General features: G+C 43.6%; 1 protein-coding gene across 32 annotated transcripts in view; it reads left to right on the top strand.

Annotated features, from left to right (window-relative positions):
* The first annotated feature begins 656 nt into the window (after nt 1-656).
* Nucleotides 657-19,133, top strand: part of camk2d1 (calcium/calmodulin-dependent protein kinase (CaM kinase) II delta 1) — a 77,127-nt gene continuing 58,650 nt past the window's right edge. For 18 of the 32 annotated variants that reach the window (XM_065950181.1, XM_065950174.1, XM_065950170.1 and 15 more), the window contains exons 1-2: nt 657-951; nt 4,274-4,368. In XM_065950181.1, the coding sequence (XP_065806253.1) occupies nt 890-951; nt 4,274-4,368 (157 nt within the window). In that variant the 5' untranslated portion in view covers nt 657-889. The remainder of the gene's footprint in view (nt 952-4,273; nt 4,369-19,133) is intronic. The other 14 variants (XM_065950189.1, XM_065950191.1, XM_065950180.1 and 11 more) reach the window with 1 other exon arrangement.

Genomic DNA, 19,133 nt, shown 5'->3' with positions numbered 1-19,133 from the left:
CTGTAAAGCAAAGAAGAACCGCTAAAAAAAACAAATACAAATTAAAAGTGAGCAGTGTTTCATTATCAGTGATTCATTAAGATACTGCAATATTTGTTTTAGTCTTGCTGTATTTCTTATGAATCCAGTCAAATAAAATAAATGTTTTAACATTCTTACAACTGCTACAGATGACGGATTTTCTTTGTTCCTTTTTCAGAGCACAGAAAATTCTGTCAGAAAATACAGTTTCAACCAAAATCTGTGGCTCAGTTGGTAGAGTTGGTCATCTCTCAATCTGAAGGTCAAGAGTTCAATCCCCAGCTCCTGCAGCAACATGTCTGATGTGTTCTTGGGCAAGACACTTAACCCCAAATTGCTCCCGCTGCTTCATCAGCCTGTCATTGCACAATCTGCACATTTTGGGTGGCTGCAGTGGTTTAAAGTTTGTCAGTCCTTAGGGGCCGCCTACTGGCCAACCCCCTTTGACAGTAGTGTGATGTTTGTTTTCTCAAAATGACACAAAGAAATAAAGATGTTAAACGTTTAATTTAAACTAAAACATTGAGTCTCATTTGAGAAGTTAAGAGTTAATTGGATTTTTATTTTGAAGTGTCGGCGCCGGATGTGCGATGTCGCATGTAAACTCTGACTTGACGGCGGTCAAATAATCCAAAGTGTCAGTACAGAGAGCAACACACAACAGCAGGTCGCGACGTCCCTGTCAACTCCAGGAGGAAACCCGGGATCTGCAACCAGGAGGAGTCATCATTCAATCATTGATCACTGTGCTTTCCATTTTATTTTTTTCCCACAAGTGACACTTTGGGACACGCAGAAGAGCAAGGGAAGGATTTGTGGAGAATATTAAAGGCTTTCCTGTTTCCCAAGTCTCCACGCTCACCTGAACATGGCTTCAACGACCTGCACGAGGTTTACCGATGAGTACCAGCTGTACGAGGAGCTGGGGAAGTAAGTGACCTTTTTTTTTTTAAACCTTTAACCTGTAATAAGTCAGGGAAAGTGCTTTCACTATCACTGAGTAGATCCAGCGTAGGGAACTCCGCGAGGCGCGAGCGACCTCCGCCTACCTGTTCATACCTTGCGCGCGTGGGCAGAGCGTCTCGCGACTTCTCACTCAGAAATCTTTTCATGTCCTTGAAGCTCGATTCTCAATGAACAGCAAGGGCTTAAAAAACGATTAAGTGACGTTATTAAACTCTTCAAATCCTGCTTTGTTTGTCTTAACTTTTTGAATCGCCACTCCCCGCGCGTTAACGCCCATAGCGTCTATTCTTGCAGGAGAGATTGCCTCCAAATTAAGTTGAATACATTCAAATAAATACGACTCAATTCCTTGGAAATCATGCCGAAGGTTTAACATGTACACGATCATTTGTTAGTAGTTGTAAATTCTGCTTTTGGTGGCATGTATCCAAGGATACAAGTCAGGCAAGTGAAAAGAAGACAAAATGTGACTTGAATTTGGTTTGCTGCGCAGAAGCGTCCCTCTAAATCAGATGGAGAGATGTTTGGAAGATAATGCATTACCTCCTGCTAAAAAAAAAAAGTTGAATATTTTGAATAAAAAATGGCTGAGACAATTGGAAAACATGCCAAATAGTTAAGTCGAACATGTGTTTTGTTACAGTCATAATTCATGCTCCTGCTGGCATCGACCTCTGGCTAAATGACAGGCATGTAAAAACAAGCCGAAATGTGCGTGGAATTTGGTGATAGTGTCATTAGCAGGTCAGCAGGAGAACCTCTCTTACCGGTGTGGTTTTAACTGTGATTTGGGGATATTTTAAAGGACGAATATGCCTAATGTAGGCTACTCATCATAAAATGTGTCACTTTTAAAGGAAAGGGCATCGGAAGGCATGCCGAATATTTAAGTATGGCGTGTAAAACTGTCAGATGTCATCATTTATGCTCCAGGTAGCATATTCATCTGACTACGTGCCAAGCAATCAGAAGAAGAGATTATCTGTATGGAATTTGGTGTGAGTGTCATTAAGCTGCACAGATAAGTGGGGAAACCCCTCTCAGACTCCATTCTGGCAACATGATGTCTATTAGCAACTAAATATCATTAATGTGGGATGTGTTTGAACAAGTTTACTCCCTTTTTGAAATATGCAAAGGGTTAAAATTCCTTAGTAGTGCACTCCTCATTCACATTTATAACAATTTTACTCCTCCCATTCTGTGTGCAGACTCTGACACTCTGCTAAAATAGGTTTTCTGTTTATACCGATGAATTCGCTCCACATTCAGCTTTTTTTTGTTGCCTTGCTTCTGTCTTCACATTGTTGCTGGTTTGAGTAAATATCAATCACAAATGTATCAGATAGCAAACGATTGTGGGGAATGAATCAATGGACTTGTACTTTGCCCAGATAGGAACCTTACGACAAGTCATTAATCACACTGATTAAACTCCTTCACTGATATCATTCATTGCAACACTCTGTTTTCAGGAATGTTCCCAAAGAAAGCTGGTTTGTACGTTTGGGTACCAGGTAGCTAACCTAATTGATCCAGTGCTGTAAGCTCCCTGAAGACCTCCATGACACCTCTTGTATTGTCACTGTGTGTTTGTCATTATCTGGATACTTGGTGTTTGAGCTGCATATTTTTAGAGTGAGAGGCTATTTTAAGTGAACCCTTCAGTGAAGGATGTGTGGGTGAATTGTTTGCATTCTATGGAGAGGGATACCCTGACCACTGTGTGTCTAACTTTTAACCTTTTCGTAAAGTAAATCTCATCACCTGTGAGTTTGGTAACGTGATCTGTATGTTATTCGTCTGACTAAATCACAGAAAGGATCCCTGCAGAGATAACACTGTAAGTTAATGAGCAACGTTTCATCACTCTTTAAAGCCACCAGACTTCATTCACAAAAACAGCAATTTAAAATTTTGGAGACAAATTTACCACAAGCAGCAACTTCCAGTGTTGAAAAATTAAGCTGATGTTGAAGTGTAAAATCCTGCAGTTCCTGGAGTGTCCACTAGAGGCTGGCTGCAGAAGCACAGGAAGTCACATACACACCCATTCTAAAAAGCCTGTTTTTACAGCAGAGATTAACATGTTTACAGCCTGGTTCAAAAAAACTAATAGGTGTGATTAGCTCATGTCTCAATCGACACACACTGTACTGCACACTGTAGCTGACCTGATTGACAGGTGGGCGCGGTGTAACGGTTTGTCAGGAGGTTTAAAACCCGCCTCAGCTGCAGCTCTCAGTCTGTGGTTAAATTGACTGAAAGTTAGACTGAGACAGCATTTCCAGCATGGAGACCGCCATCAATGGGACTCCAGCGCCCCCTGCAGGAACAGACGAGTGACGTCACTCAGGCTTTGTCCATTAATATCTACAGACTATGATCTACGACTGCCTTGATGGTGTAGTCTTTTTGTCTTTGTGTCACACAATATGACTTTGGATTGTTCTGTCAGCAGGTTTTTATGGCAGCCATTACAGCCTTGTTTCTGCAGCTGCAAGCTCGAGGAAGTCTTCATCGTTTTTTTATTTTGCCTCTTTTATGGAGGCTGTTGTCCTCCAAGCAGGCGGCCCAGGTTCGAATCCCACCTGTGGCTCCTTTCCCGCATGTCATTCCCCACTCTCTCTCTCCCTGATTTACGACTCTCGAAAGCACAAAAATCCATCGCTTTATCCCGTGTAGTGTGTCACAGTGAACGACAGTCAACACCTCATCTCGGACGCCTCACAACCTCCCGACAGAAATTCCCCCCCCCCTGCCTTTTACGATGTGTTACATCACATTAGTTACATCAACCAATGAGAGCACAGAGATGCGCCAAAGTCACAAGCGTTAACAAACAAAATGGCAAAGCGAAAGAAGAGTTTGTCGATCTCTGGAAACCACAGTTGTTTTGTTTTGTTCACAGTCTTCTTTCCGGGTGTGGTCTAGCCCCGCCCCTTTTCCCTTTTTACGTCATCACGTTGGTCGTGATGATTGATCGGGTACCACCGTGTAGCCTGTCATGTCTGTCGGTCAAGTCACAGCACGAGTTCACGTCTCTGTGATCCTCTAATGTAACACAGCGAGCACGGTAACAGACTGTGTAGTCCTCAGCATCATGGTCGTACAGCAGCGGTAATGTGCCACTAATGGACGATGATTCATACGTTTAGTGTGATTACAAGCCTGCTTGTTTGAGGAGTGACTTTTATTACCACTCAAAGACTTCATGATTTATGTGCTGCTGCCTGCTGCATATGTTGGGAAATCTTGCCAAACAAATGTGTTAACTGTTCTGCAGGGGAGCTTTCTCTGTGGTGAGACGCTGCATGAAGATCTCCACGGGGCAGGAATACGCCGCCAAAATAATCAACACCAAGAAGCTGTCTGCCAGAGGTGAGTCCACGCTCCTTAACCTTGACCTTTAACCTCACTAACACACATCCACATGCTGCTTTGTTAACTCTTTTTGAGGACGAGGGCAGCAGGTCGCACTGGGACAGGATCTGAGATTCATAAAGATGTTCCTTATTTAACCGACTTCCTCTCTTTCACTGTACATGTGTTCCCGCGCCTCGCACGCCCACGTCTGCAGCAGTGGGTCACGTTCAGCCGCAGGTTTAAATTCACTTTCACTTTCCACCTGTGGTAGTCTTATCCGTCAAAGTGGCACCAACATGAAGGAGGCCAGCGGCTCCTTTTTGTGACTCATGAACCGCAGCCTCACACTCACGATGAGCTGTACATGACTCACAGCGCTGTCTTTTACATTCAAACAAGAGTCGGTGAAGGCAACGCACTCGCAGATTTGAGTAGTGACATTCTTTTTATTTTTGTGTGTGTGTGTGCATTTAATCACCAAGCGAGCACACACATTCTTTTTATCATCCTCTCTGTGCCTGTTTTTTTTTCGCTCCATCATTATCTGTGCAGCGCCGGCCCCCGCCTCGACGTCGTGCCCCTGATCGATCCTCGCATGAAACCCTAACGGGCTGACGCCAGAGTGCATGACGCACAACAAAATGAACCAAAAAACAGAAGGAGATTGGCTTGAAAAGGCACACAGCGACGGTGACAGATGTTGGCGTCTCATGGGGGAAGCGGGGGCTTTCCTCACAGCAGCACAGAGAACAAATTAAACTAAAAAAGGAAAGACGAATATTCATCTTTCTTTTTACAATATACCTTTTCATGGCCGGTCCTCATGCGGACGCTTGAAAGAGAAGGCTGATGGTTTCAGGGTGTAATTATTGTTGCTGTTCCTGCAGAGGTGAGCGATGAAAGAGAGAGAGAGATAGGGAGGAGGGCAGATGTTTAGAGAGGGGAGTCCATGATTGATTCCACACTGGGATTGCTCTGGCTGAATGCCTCCGCAGAGCGAGCCGCTCTCACCTGAAGGAGAAAATGAGGGTGAAATGGAAACGTGAGATGAAGCAGAGGTTGTGTGTGTGTGTGTGTGTGTGTGTGTGTGTTTGTGTGTGTGGCTGTGAGAGTGGTCTTTGTCATTGTTGCTCTGGTGTTTGTATGAACTGAAAGACAACTTTTAAGTAAGCAAGAAAAAAAGTTTTATTGATGATTTGTTATTCAAGGTTTCCCTGGAGTTTTTTTTGTTTTCTAGTCTACAAAGGTACCTCTGAAATAAAGACACACACACACACACACACACACACACACCGGCTTGTTGTGTCCTACTTTCATACTTTTGGCCATCAGTCCTTAAATGATCAAATGAATTTAGTTCCATTCAAGGTTTAAAATTAGGTTTGGTAACACACTCCAATTCATTTTAACCAAACCAACAAGACTGACAAACTTATTTGGAAGATCAAATAAAAGTTAAAATGGTCGAACCCAAACTGTATATCTACACCAAATCTACTGATCACAGGAAAGTCTAGTTTCTTCTTCAATGACGGATTATAAGCACCGTTTTCTGACACTTTCTTTCCCAAAATCATTTCATTTTATTTTTTCATTTTTCAACGTATCATCAGAAAGTCCTTTTCACAGATGCGCTCCTGAAAATTTCAGGATGTCTGCCCCTGAAATCTTCCTGTTCTGGTTTATTCACACATGCACCTCACAGTGGGAGACTATCCTTGAGGGAGGGGGGTTAGGGGGTCTCCTGAGGTAAGACATGACAATATTTATCTTTATATTCTATATGTACTCAGTGTGAACTAAAGAGTGGAGAAGAACATACTGGAGAACAGGAAACATAATGCAGCAGGTTCATTAGAGCACGGAGATGGTAGAGGTGGCGTGCAGAGAAACATTTAGCTGTTTGTGTTCACACATGACGCTCACTCAGAAAACTTTTTTCAGGACTTTTGTGCAGGTGTGACCTCGCAGCTGTGTGGTCACCACCTTCAACTGGTTAACCACGTGGTCACGACTGAGCTCACAATTAGTGGTCAAAATCAAAAAGCGTCACTGTCACTCAAAAACAGGATACAGACATGCGACGAGGTTTACAGTGTTTTCATGTGACAGCTGTTCAGACTGGTCGTGCCTGCAGGCTCACAGATACAGTGGTGCAGTGTGCTGTCACAGCAACTGATGATATGAAAGCAGGCGGGCTGAACTGAAGGTCACGTTCAGCGGAGGGAAACCCCGGAGTCACAGCCAGCTCTGCTGCTGCTGCGTGAGGAGAATCCTAAACAGGAAGCTTCATCCCATCAGAGACGTTTCATGTGGCTTCACTCCAAACACTGAGTGTGTGCTGACGGGAACGTCGACGTGACTGTACTACAGCTGAACATTAAAATACAACAGCAGGAAGTGTTTGTGATGGCATGTACTCTCAGTTTACAGTCTGAATAATTTTTAATGAAAGCTAATAATGAGGTCACGCCTGCACACGGGGGTATGTGGAAAGTGGGCTATTGATTATAAATCAATATTTTCTTATGGTTTAATTTTTAGGGAAAGATACAATATACATAGACAAACGGAAAACCGCCATCCAGTGCACATATCAAAGTGTTTAGAGGGGAACACCCAAGAAGGGGAGAAAAAAGAAAGGGTAAACTGGATAAAGCAAGATCCAATGAGACACATGTTTTGTTTAGCTGGGACTTAGCTACAAAAAGTTAGACATGAGTACAACTGTGTTGCTGAACTAACCAGGATTTGGTGGTGAACTTTGCAGTAAGTTTCAAATGATTTGGTATAATTAAAGGAGCAGTATGTAACTCTGACCCCTAGTGTTTAAAATGGCTACTGCAGACAAAATTCAAAAACATCAAAGAGAGCTGTCTCCCCCCGCCCCCTCCTCTCTAGAGTTGATGCTCTCACAGGTCACCATGTGGTGAACACTGAAGCTTCAGTGTTTATCCAGCTCTGCATCAGTCTGTAAACCTTTCTGTGTTCTAACCTCTCTCCATTTTTCAAAAGCATCTCCAATATTGATCCTAGTTTGAGCACGTTTCTGCTCGTGGAGCTTATTAGAAACATGCAGAGGCTTTTTAGGTCGGGTACAATCACTTCTATCTGAACCACTTCTCTTGCCCGCTTCCATCACTGCAACACCTGTTGACCTGATAACTGCTCTCATATCTGGCAAACCGAGGGGCGTCCAAAACGGCCGTGTGGGGGTGTCTGTGGGGGTGTCTTAAAACCGCCTACCTTCTCTGGTCCAAACAAATCCAGAGCATTCAGGACCAGAATCTAAAGTTAGAAGGAGGACATACTGGCTGCTGCATTGTTGTCAGAGAAGCCAGCACTTCAACATAACATGTTTCCTTAATGTCTGATCATAAGCTCACTTTATCATTTCCGTCAGATAGGACAGATCGTACCTTTTTTATTAGAGGAAACATGTCATCTGTTTGGGCTCAGAAAAATCTTGATTTATGTCTTACATCATTTTACTAGATGAAAAAGCGGATGTCTTCCCAGATTGGCTTTCAAACATATAACAACTTTTATTTTTTGCATGTAAACTTTAAACGCCATTTCAATGACTTATCAAAACATTTCCTTGAAAACAACGACTTGTGCGAGTACAGAGCATGTCAAACATTATCCAGATGTCGTGGGCCGAGAGCTGCTGTGTTCTGACAGCACCGGCCTCGTATGCATGGAGTGAAACTAGGGCAGCGGTTGAACACAGACCCAGTGATGCTTGGACTCGGCCGAGTGGAAATGATCACTTGACAAACCCACCATGCTGTGGAAAAGCCCGCTATGGTTCAAGAGACAGGCCCGTTCTGTCAGGTTTTTTTTCTCTTTTTCAGCTTCTGGAAAATACCCGAGGCCCCGGCCGCTCACTGTGAACTCTTCATTCCCATGGAAACAAAAGAGATGGAGGGCTAAATATAGTCTTTAGGCGTTGAAGTATGTTACGGTCTCGCTGATGTTAATTGTGTCACAGCATGATGATGTCAGTGTTTGTGAATCACTTGGCTTAGACACATTTAGCCAAACAATGAACAGTCGTATCATGTTTTTGGTTTAAAGAAGGCTTTTTTTGGAGCGCTGTATGTTCTCTTAATTCAGTTGAAAACTTAACCAAACTGTGGCTCAACATGCTGGAGCAAAGTGTTTTTAAAGTCAGCTGTAAGCCGGTGGCAGAGTTGATGACCTGACCTCTTAAACCTGCAGATTATTTCAGACTCAGTCAGCTGTACCTACAGCCTGGCAATCAAACCATCTGAATACAGGATAGTGATGAGAACAAACCAACCAACCCAGCCTTACATGGAGATGTGTTTCCTTAAAGCACAAACACAGAACACACTTTTGTACTCTTTGCAGTGTTTTGATGCAAAAGTCCACATGATCCTTGTTCACACCTGCACAAAAGTCCTGAAAAAGTCCTGAAGTTTTCCAGGTGAGCTCTATGTGTCGACTCAAACAGACCCGTTTTTCACTCAGACTTCACCCAGAGTTTCTCCTCCAGCCTCCTCGTATTTATTCTGCAGAAAGTCAGAGTGATCTGATGTGAGAACACAGCAGGATATAATCAGGAGAATTCACCTGGAGCGAGTGGGAGGGGCCAGTGAGAGGGGGTGGTGACGTTTATTCCCTGTGATCTCTGCACGACCATAGACTGTCTGCACGCCACCTCTACCATCTCCGTGCTCTAATGAACCTGCTGCATTATGTTTCCTGTTCTCCAGTATGTTCTTCTCCACTCTTTAGTTCACACTGAGATTCTGTTCAACTACACGTAGCATTGATAGAAAGGCAAATATTCTTGTTATAGTGTCTTATAGAGCACTCTGGTGCCACTTCCAAGTCGTGCTTTTTACATCACGTCTTACCTCAGGAGACCCCCCGCCCCCCCTCCCGTCTGACAGGGATATTCTCCCGCTGTGAGGTGCATGTGTGAACAAACAGGTCGGGAGGATTTCAGGGGCAGTCTTCTAGAAATGTTCAGGAGTGCATCATGTGAAAACAGCTCCTGAGAAGCAGAGTATGTACTCGTAAAGCCTTCTTCTCTGTTCAATGTTCTCCAGAAGTTTGACATAAATTCTATAAAAATCCTGTTTCCAGATCGCGGATTTGTCCAACAAAAAATATATTCAGTCTGCAGTTGTAAGCTTTAATGCGCTTCAGGAAAACATCTCCTGTAAACTACCTTTACGTTTCATGACATGTCAGCATCATTTTTAAGGTCCTGGTTGTTTTCAAGACTTTTTCACTTGCTAAAAAATATGAATGTGAAGAGAGCCACAAGCTGAGATAAAGTTAGCATCAACACGGCTCACTGAGGAGCATTAAAGAAACATGACTGGGTTAAATCACTGGGTCTGTGTTTGCCTCTGCAGATAATTCATGAGAATGAGTATTACTGAAGGAATCCTAACATGAAAAAACAAGATGTTAGAAAAGAGCATGCAGCAGCTCAGCTTGCAGCCTCTTCTGATGTCTGCAGAAATACATTGGATGAACTGTGTTTGTTGAATTAGTAATGCTATATTTAAAATTTAGTGCAGGGCACAAGGTTAGTTAGGAAGGTTTGTTTGCAGCTTGGCTGGCAGCCCCTCCCGATATCCTGCCTTCATGTAAGATAGTGAGCAGACAGATTTTGCTTCACTTGCTTCTTGTTGTTTCAGGCGTCTGTCTTGTTCTCTATAGTGAAAACGAATAGTTTATCAACATGGATAAGCCCAAGCAGTACCTAAATACTTTCTGCCATAGTCCTCTGTAAACACACACATGCCTGGAGTGTGCCTCAAAAGAGCTCGCCATCGGAGTGTGCGTGCGTGTGTGCGTGCGGGTGTGGACTCTAAATGGTATCTGTGAGTGTTCCCTCTTTGTATCACAGCTCAGCCGCCGGTCTTTTCTGACCCACATGGCCTGTGTCTTCTTGTATGACCGGCGAGCTGATGAGATGACTCAGAAAACTCCCTCAGAGATCGTCCTTGCGTCTCTGTCATCGTTTAAGTGGTCTGTCTCTCTCAAGTGTCCTCTGATCCTAATTACTCCCTTCAAGGACTGCGGCCTGACTGCACTTAATATTTTACAACATTTTAGCCTCATGCAATTATTCATTAAGGAATCCCACCATGCATAAAACAAGATTTTACAGCCTACCTAAAGGGATGTCAGGGTTATGAATCATTCTTCTAAGAAGGAACACTTACTGTTCAAGGATTTTTTGCTTTAAAGGTGACATATTCTCCTCCTCTTCAACCAGTTTAAATAAGTCTCAGAGCTCCTCAAAACATGTGTGTGAAGTTTCTTGTTCTAAATCCACTCTGATCCTGTATTTGATCATGTCTATAAACCCCTCTATTTCAGCCCTGCTCAGAACAGGCTGTTTCTGTGTCTGTAGCTTTAAATATGTAAATGAGCTGTGTCTGACCACGCCTCCTCTCTGGAAGGTCTCGGGTGGCTCGGTCTTTCTTGCTCCATGTTCTATTGTTTATGGTCTAAATTGTTGATAAAGTTGATCTTCTTACTTCAAGTGTTCCTGGAGCATTTTGACCTCTTCTAAGCATTTCACTCTTCATGCACCTTGTTAGTTGGTGAAGTTTGTGCCAGAAAATCCTCTTTTTCTATTGTTTACGGTGAGAAGGCAGACTCAGAAGGCAGAACAAACACCTAGCTGTGGGAGTGTCACCCACCTGGGGGAGGGGCTACTGCCCTTTGTGATGTCATGAAGGGAAAATCTCCAAACGGCCTGTTTGAGCACACATTTTCTGAAAAGTGGAGCAGACAAAAGATGTACTCATTTATTTGCTATATGCATGAATAAGTACATATTTTGGAGCCATAGTGTTGTGAGTCTTTGTGCATCATATCTGTTTGTTTTTGTTTTACGACTCAGCACCTGGAAATGTGTTGTTTGTGTTTACTGACTGTTTTTTGTTGCACCTGGGGAGCCCATGTCAACCCTGGACCCTGATTGGCTGAGAATATCGGGCAGATAATGCATCAGACGTGCTTCAGTGCGAGGTTGTTTCACAATAACATCTACAAGTATAAATATTTGAAAGCCAGCCCTTTTATTTCCTGTCGTTGACGACATTACCGTATGTTCAACTAAGCGGAAAGCTGTCAACATTTCTGCACTGAAAACTGAGACTCTCTGCTGAAAACCTCTCTTGTTCCCCGTGCTCTAAGGGGAGAACAGATGGAGTTTTCTTGTTTTCTTGTTATTTTTTTATGTGTGTCTTCAAATGAGTGTAAAACACGAGTGTGTTGAATCCTCTGTGATTGAGTCAGGAAAGACAAAAAGCTCCAGAGCTGCTTTGAGCCTAATCGAACACTTCAAAAAGAAACTCTTGGGGCGTTGAACTTCCTGCCATCTTAGCAGTGATGCCGTGACAGTTAGTGATTGTGTATCTGTTTTGAATCCGTCCAGACTCCCTCTTCTTGTAAGCGATGCACAGCTGCTCGCGGCAGGCTAAAAATATCTCATTAGAGCGATGCGAGGGAGCATGAAACACAGAAATCAGGCTGCCGCGTGAGAGAGCAACTATCAGCGGGAGCAGAGGACTTCCCGCTTCTCTGGCAGACCTTTTTTATTTTTTTTATTTCCATCTCTGCCCGCCTAATTTCCTCATCAATCAACTGGCAGGAAAAAAGACTTATCACTCTAGTCCTTTCGCTTTCAATGAATGTTATTTCCACTGCAGCTCAGACTGACTGTCTTTACACTGAGGAGGAAGGTACCTGAAATGAGATAAGACAGGGAGAATGAAATATGCATGGAACGATAGACACACACGCTGCACAGGTCATCAGATGAAAAGTGTGAGGAAATACAGCATACCACTCCTCCTATATGTTATTGAATCTCTTATTTTAGATCCAATCCTTCAGAGTGTGCCTGTAAAGCTGGGCCGAGAGGCTGCAGGAGGCAGGTATGGACAGTCTGATGATGAGATACAGAGGATGTTAAGCTGATTTGTCGGCTATCAGGCGCTCAATCAAAGCCCACAGGAGGCCCCTCATCAATACTGATAAGCTGCATTGTGTCCTTTCTGCTGGAATAATAACGCTGCGAGGATTTCTGTGGATTAGTGTCTGCCTCTTTGCAGTTGAGCCTTTTGTTTGATGAAGAAGAAAGGAAATAAAGAAGGGGGACACTTTCCCTGTCTGTCGATTCGACTCAGCTCGAGAGCTTGTTTGAAGGAAATTGCGGAAACTTTGAATTAAAAATGGTTCGTGTGTAAGTCTTTCTGAGGGTAATTCTTGTGTTTATAAAGCCGGGCTCTGTTTTCTTTTTACATATTTGGTAATAAAACGGCCTAAATGTGGGGTGGAACAGAATATTGATACAGCAGTATGTTGTTTTCCTCCTCGCTGTGAGGCGAGCATCAAATCATATTTATTCTAAATCTGCATCATGACGTAGTTATTCCTGCAGCCTATGTTTTTTTGCAAACAAAGCGCGGAACAATAACTTTATCTGAGACTGAAACTGCTGTGCATACATCTCAACATTTCATGTGTGATCAGTGTGATGTCAGAGGTATCCAGTGCACAAATTCTGTTCAACAGGTCATCAAACTGGCTACTGGCTAGCATGAGGAACTGGAAGTCGCTGTAAAAAGCTAATCCAAACATTTCCTGTAGAAGGTGTTGAAATACACCAAGCCGTGTGGACGCCGTCGTGAAGCCAGGAGGGTTTGTGTCTAACCAACTAAGACTTAAATGAGTTGTGATTGCAGGACAAATATTCCCTTCACTTTTGGTCTGAACACCTTTCACTCTCAGACGCTCATCACTTTCGTCTTTCATCTGTGTCGTCCCCTCAGGTGGCGTCTCCTCCCATCTCTTTGAGACACGGCGATAAAGTGGAGTATCCCCTCCGGGCTTTACTCTAAATCCTCATTTAGCCAAGTAGGGCGAGCACTTGAGGGACGGGCTGGCTGCTTTAATTAGAGCCTCTTTGTCTGTCAGACAATCTGGAGACAGCGGTGCTCTCCTCCGACTTAATAAACCCATCCTGAGAGCGGGAGGTCAGACTCCCTGGTGCTCCTCTACCTTCCTCTCTGTCCGTCCTCTTCACTTGTTATGAAGCAGCGGAGGGAGGGGGATATTCTTCCTGGCTCTGATCTTTGTGTTCAGCACTTGTTTATGCAGAGAGAAGGTGTGAGTGTATGTACATGACCATGACCTGCGGGAGATGTACTCCCAGATCTCTTCTCGACACCCTCCCTCGTCTGTATAATGGATTCATGTTCTGTCTACAAGCAGGTGCATGATGGGAGCTTCCTCAATGGATCTGCCCTTGAAATATAAAACAGGTTGTTCTTGTCATGGTGACAACCCCGACAGACAATGTTAACGTTAATTTGAACTTCAGTGAATTAGTAATGGCATTAACTGATAAACTGATACCAAAGTTAACGTCTTTGTTAGACAATCATGACTCAGAGACGCATTTACACAGGATATATTTGATCTCTGATATATTTTATGTGCACCACCTGAACGATGCTCTTCTAGATTGATCATCTCATTTATGTTTTCTGTTTGGTCGAAGCATAACAATAAAAACTTGAGCACTTGATGAAGGCTCCTTGTTAAATGTGTTAAACACACTGTGCCACATTAACAGGATTTAATGAGACCATTACAACTCAGCGTTTGAACGACCTCACACATGCTGAGAGTTAATAACGTCCACAGAGCCTTTTTTCTCACTCTAACCTCATGTTGTTTAAACAGCGTCAGGGGGTTTCTGCTGTAGTAAATAATGATTGTGTCATCAGTTTGCTGGAGTTATCTCAGAGGGATTGAAACCAGACTGTTGGAATAACACACCTTTTCTAATAGGCCTGCATGATATGAGAAAAATGTGCGATAGAGGTCGAGAGGCCCAACCTCCGGCTAGGGCCGGGCAGAGCTTAGTTTTTAAATACATCATTAGGGCTCAGGTCGGGCCGCACAGGCAGGCCTTCATGACATCACAAAGGGCAGTAACCCCTCCCCCCAGGTGGGTGACACTCCCACAGCTAGGTGTGTGTTCTGCCCTCTGAGTCTGTCTTCTCACCGTAAACAATAGGAGCGAGAAAGACCGAGACACCCAAGCCCTTCCAGAGCGGGGGTGTGGTCAGACACAGCTCATTTACATATTTAAAGGTACAGACACAGAAACAGCCTGTTCTGAGCAGGGCTGAAATAGAGGGGTTTATAGACATGATCAAATACAGGATCAGAGTGGATTTAAAACAAGAAACTTCACAGACATGTTTTGGGGAGCTCTGAGACTTATTTACACTGGTTGAAGAGGAGGAAAATAGGTCATAGATATCTTTACGTCATTAATCCTCTCTTGATGTTTCATCACTTTGTTCCAGATTAAATGTCTCGCTAAGTTTTGGATGCTTTGACATTTAGTTACCTGTTGATTTCCTTTAGTGCTCCTAACAGGTTGACATTTTTTTAATTTAGTGTTAAAACTCTTGACTTTAATTAGTTAAATGACTTTGAAATTTGGAACAGATGTTGTGTGCCGTGATATTTGGCACTGATGCTCCCGTCTCCTTTAGGACGAGCTATAACTCAGCTGATCACCTGACTTTTCAGCGAGCATCTCCATCAGGTCAGGGTTACATTAGGTGCTGTTCTTTTGGTTTAAGCCTCCTGACAAACCGTTACCCTGCGCCCGCCTGTCAATCAGGTCAGCTTTATTGTGAATAACTCTTATCCTTCATCAAATCAAAACTGATGAGTCATCAAAACATTCACCCCCCTTATAGTGTGTGCCGATCAAGACATGAGCTAATCACACCTATTTGTTTTTTGAACCAGGCTGTAAACATGTTCATCTCTGCTGTGAAAACAGGCTTTTTAGAATGGGTGTGTATGTGACTTCCTGTGCTTCTGCAGCCAGCCTCTAGTGGACACTTGAGGAACTGCAGGATTTTACACTAACACAAACATCAGCTTCATTTTTCAACAGTGGAGGATGCCGCTTGGTTTCACCTCACCACTCTGTGGAAGGAAGAGTATGTGTGCATGGAGCTTTTGTTTGATTAGAATGTCACATTGCCAGATCGCGTGTTATCGCAATGTTTTCATCTGAACGCCAACATTTTATGAAAAAGAAAAATGATTCAGTTTCAGGGCATCGTTCTCTTGTCAGCCAATGAATGAAACTGATCTTTGAATTTTAGATTTTGAATGAGGTAAACATTATTTTAAGTGAACAGAAGCCCATGAAATGGTTATGACTATATTTTTAAACCTGCGATAGAAGCTGAAATTCTGCCGACTTAAGCCAGATAAAACAAAAAGTCAGCGTTGTCTTCTAAGGTTTTCTGCTGAACCTGATATTGACTCATCCTAACCATATCTAACAGAAACATGGATCATGAATTTAGTTAAATTCAAGCAGGGAAGCAGCTGATTTAATGTTTAAAACATACCGTATCTCTCTCTGTTTTTGGCTTCAGCTCTGGTGTTTGCTTCCAGCCTCAGTCTCCGTTAAGAATTGGCTCTGGATCGTTCTTGGCTTTGTTTTCATTTCACTCATAAATATTGAGCTTCGAGAAGAGAAACCTCCAGCACAGATGGTCACTTTGCACAGGCTCAGCAGGTTTTCTCATGCTGAGGTTCCTCTGACATTCAGGGATTCCTCTGGCTCGCTTGGAAACACACAAAAGGGGACCGGAGCATGTAGTTTTATCAGAGTGTCTCCAGAGAGTTCGTTCAGAAGGAGTGACAAGCCATTTGGATCATCACGTCTCATAATCTGTTCAGTTCAGAGACGACAACAGACGTCGCCTGGAGGCTCCCGTTCAGAACAGTTTAGTGTTCGACGGAGTTGAAGCTTGTAGCCGTTTTCCAACTCCAGTTGGAATGAAAAACTTTTTTTTTTTGGGAGCTGGAAGAGTTTAAGTATCTGCTGGTCTTGTTCATGAATGATGGAAGGATGAATCGTGAGATTGACAGGCGGATTGGCTCAGCGTCAGCAGTAATGCGAGCGTTTTACAAAACCATTGTGCTGAGCCTGAAGGCAAAGCTCTCGATTTACCTGTCGATCTTTGTTCCAACCCTCACCTGTGTTCATGAGCTTTGAGTAGTGACTGAAAGAATATGATCGTGGATACAAGCGGAGTGTCCTCTGGAGGGTGTCTGAGCCTCAGAGGTCAGAGGGGTGAGAAGCTCGGAGTAGAGCCGCTACTCCTTCTTATCAAAAGGAGCGAGTTGAGGTAGTTCGGGCGTCTGATTAGGATCCTCCTGGAGGCCTCCCTTTGGAGGTTTTCCGGGCACGCCCAACGGGGAGGAGACCCAGGAAAGACCCAGAGCTCGCTGGAGGGATTATATATCCCATATGGCCTGGGAACGCCTCAGAGTCCCCCAGGAAGAGCTGGGAAACGTTGCTGGGGAGAGGGGAAGTCTGTGTTGACTTACTGTACCTGCTGACAACCAACAGTGATGGTGTGACTGTGAGCCTAAAAATGACTCAAAGCAACCTTAAACAGTGTTTAATTTATGGTCAATTCTGCATTCTTAACTCCTTCTGTGTCTCATTCCTCCAGAGGTTTTAACTTATCATTCAGAAATGTACCCGTATTCAGACTTTTAAAACAGTCTTGATTCTTTTTTTCCCCCCGTCAACAATCACGGCAGCTGCAGTGGAAGATAATTAGGGTTGTGTCACGGATTAAACGCCTCCACTTGAGGGTGACTCAGTTCTATAAACTGACTCAATGAGCTACGAGAGATGAGAAATGTGCGTGTGCGTGTGAATGTAACTTTATTCTCTGTTGTCTCTGCGTGCGTGATTCAAGTTCAACGCTCATTAAATGTAAATTGGTGCCACAGGTGACGACCTGTTGAACAAACGAGACAAAGAAAAACTCGTTTGAAGACGTGCGTGAAAATAAACCCGTCGATCTAACAGTAAAGTCCTCAAAGTTATTTGAATACACAGCCCGTCTAACACGACTCACAACAGCGACTCCTGAGTCAGCGCCCATCCTGAAGCTGTTTCCTGTTTGGACATGAAGGACGAGGTCTTCATTGGAACCTGTTCCTAAATGGTCACTACACTCCTGCTACATACTCATTCATTTTAATTGTCTTCACTTTAATGGTTTTAAACAGGTCGCTCCATCAGTCAGCAAAGGAATCTTTAACTCCTTTGTGTTCATAATGGGGCTGGCGTTATGGGCGGACCTTAAGGGCGGTTTGATGTCATGACATCATAATTATCCTGCTATCATATGTGAAGTCTTGACCAATCAAATCAGGCCATTTTACACCACCCGGGCTGGTGAAACTAGTGCGGGCGTGCTCAGACGCAGCAGGAGGCGCCGTGCTGCACACAGGGTTCTGTTACTGAGACAGAGAGAGGGTTACACGAGGAGGACAAGGACTCAGTCACACGTCAGGTCACTTCTCGAGGATGTACGTCCACCCTTCCCTCGTCTGTCTCACCTACAGTGACGCTGAGTGTGAGAGAGTCACTTCTTTTTCCATAGCCTCGCTGTAAAAACATTTTCTGAGACTGACAAATCCTAAAAAAAACAACAACATATGAGAGCTGAATGTCCATGTCTGGACGGATTGTCTGAATTCTGAAAACACAAACAGACTTTTTCTCTTGACATGAGCTCATAAAGAGACACCGTAGTGTGCTGCTGTCTCTCTAATTAAAAGTCAGTGTAGCTCGCCCATCGATGCCAGCTCTCTCTCTCTCTCACCACTATCAACATAAACAGATATTGATTCATTACATCGTCACAAAAGAGTTGTTGTTTTTTTTAGCATCAGAAGTAGGGCTGTTGGGGCGCCGGTGGCCTGGTGGTTATGTCGCAGCCCATGTGTAGAAGCTGAAGTCCTCATCGCGGCAGCTGTGGATTCGAATCCGGCCTTGGCTCTTTGCTGCATGTCATCCCCCACTCTCTCTCCTCCCAACTCTCTTCAGATGTCCTATCCAATAAAGGCCAAAATGGACCCAAAAAAACGAAGAAAAGAAAAAAAGAAGAAATAGGGCTGTCACACACAGGGGTCAAGAAGTCAAAAAGCTCCAGCAACACTTGTAGTATTTAGATTAACTTTATTCACTTTATTAGACCGACAGAGGACAATGGAGAACCCTGATTAAAGCTACAAGCCAAAACGTGTCGGTCTAATAAAGGTTATAAAGTTGATCTTCAAAGGCTGCTGGAACTTCTTGACCTCTTCAAACCTTTCACTGTCCATGCACCTTGGTAGTTGGTGAAGTTGTTCCAGAAAACCTGACTCTGCTTGTTAGGGATCGAAAATAAAACAGCTCAAAGTGAACGGTGACAAAGGTCAATGTGTGATGTCATAAGGTCAATGTGTGATGTCATCAGGTGGATATTACTTTGGACTCGTCAGCTGAGCTGTCTGAGAGTTTGTTAAAGTGAAATGAGACATTCAAAGTCCTTCTTTTACATCACTGAGACTACAGGGAGACACTGAGGACGACTATCTACAGTGAGCCTGAAGGGACAAAAATAACATGAGATTAATGCGATATGAAAATTAATGCGTTCATTTGAGACATTAATCACATTAGAAGTAACGACAAGAGAATTAGCGATTATATGAATGTAGTCATTCTAAAGGTTAATTAAGCTTTATAATATTTTCCTGTACTGCCCGGCCTGATGTACGTACAGCATGACGATGATATGATGTCATAAATTTAGCCCCTGCACGCAGGACGCTTCAGGCCGGACTGACAGAAACCAGAAACAGGTCCAAAGCCAAGGCTGGAT

Source organism: Labrus bergylta, chromosome 22 (assembly GCF_963930695.1).
Source record: "Labrus bergylta chromosome 22, fLabBer1.1, whole genome shotgun sequence".
Lineage (NCBI taxonomy): Eukaryota > Metazoa > Chordata > Actinopteri > Labriformes > Labridae > Labrus > Labrus bergylta.
The sequence above is the reverse complement of the archived record's forward strand: the minus strand, read 5'-3'. Positions and strand labels throughout refer to the sequence as shown.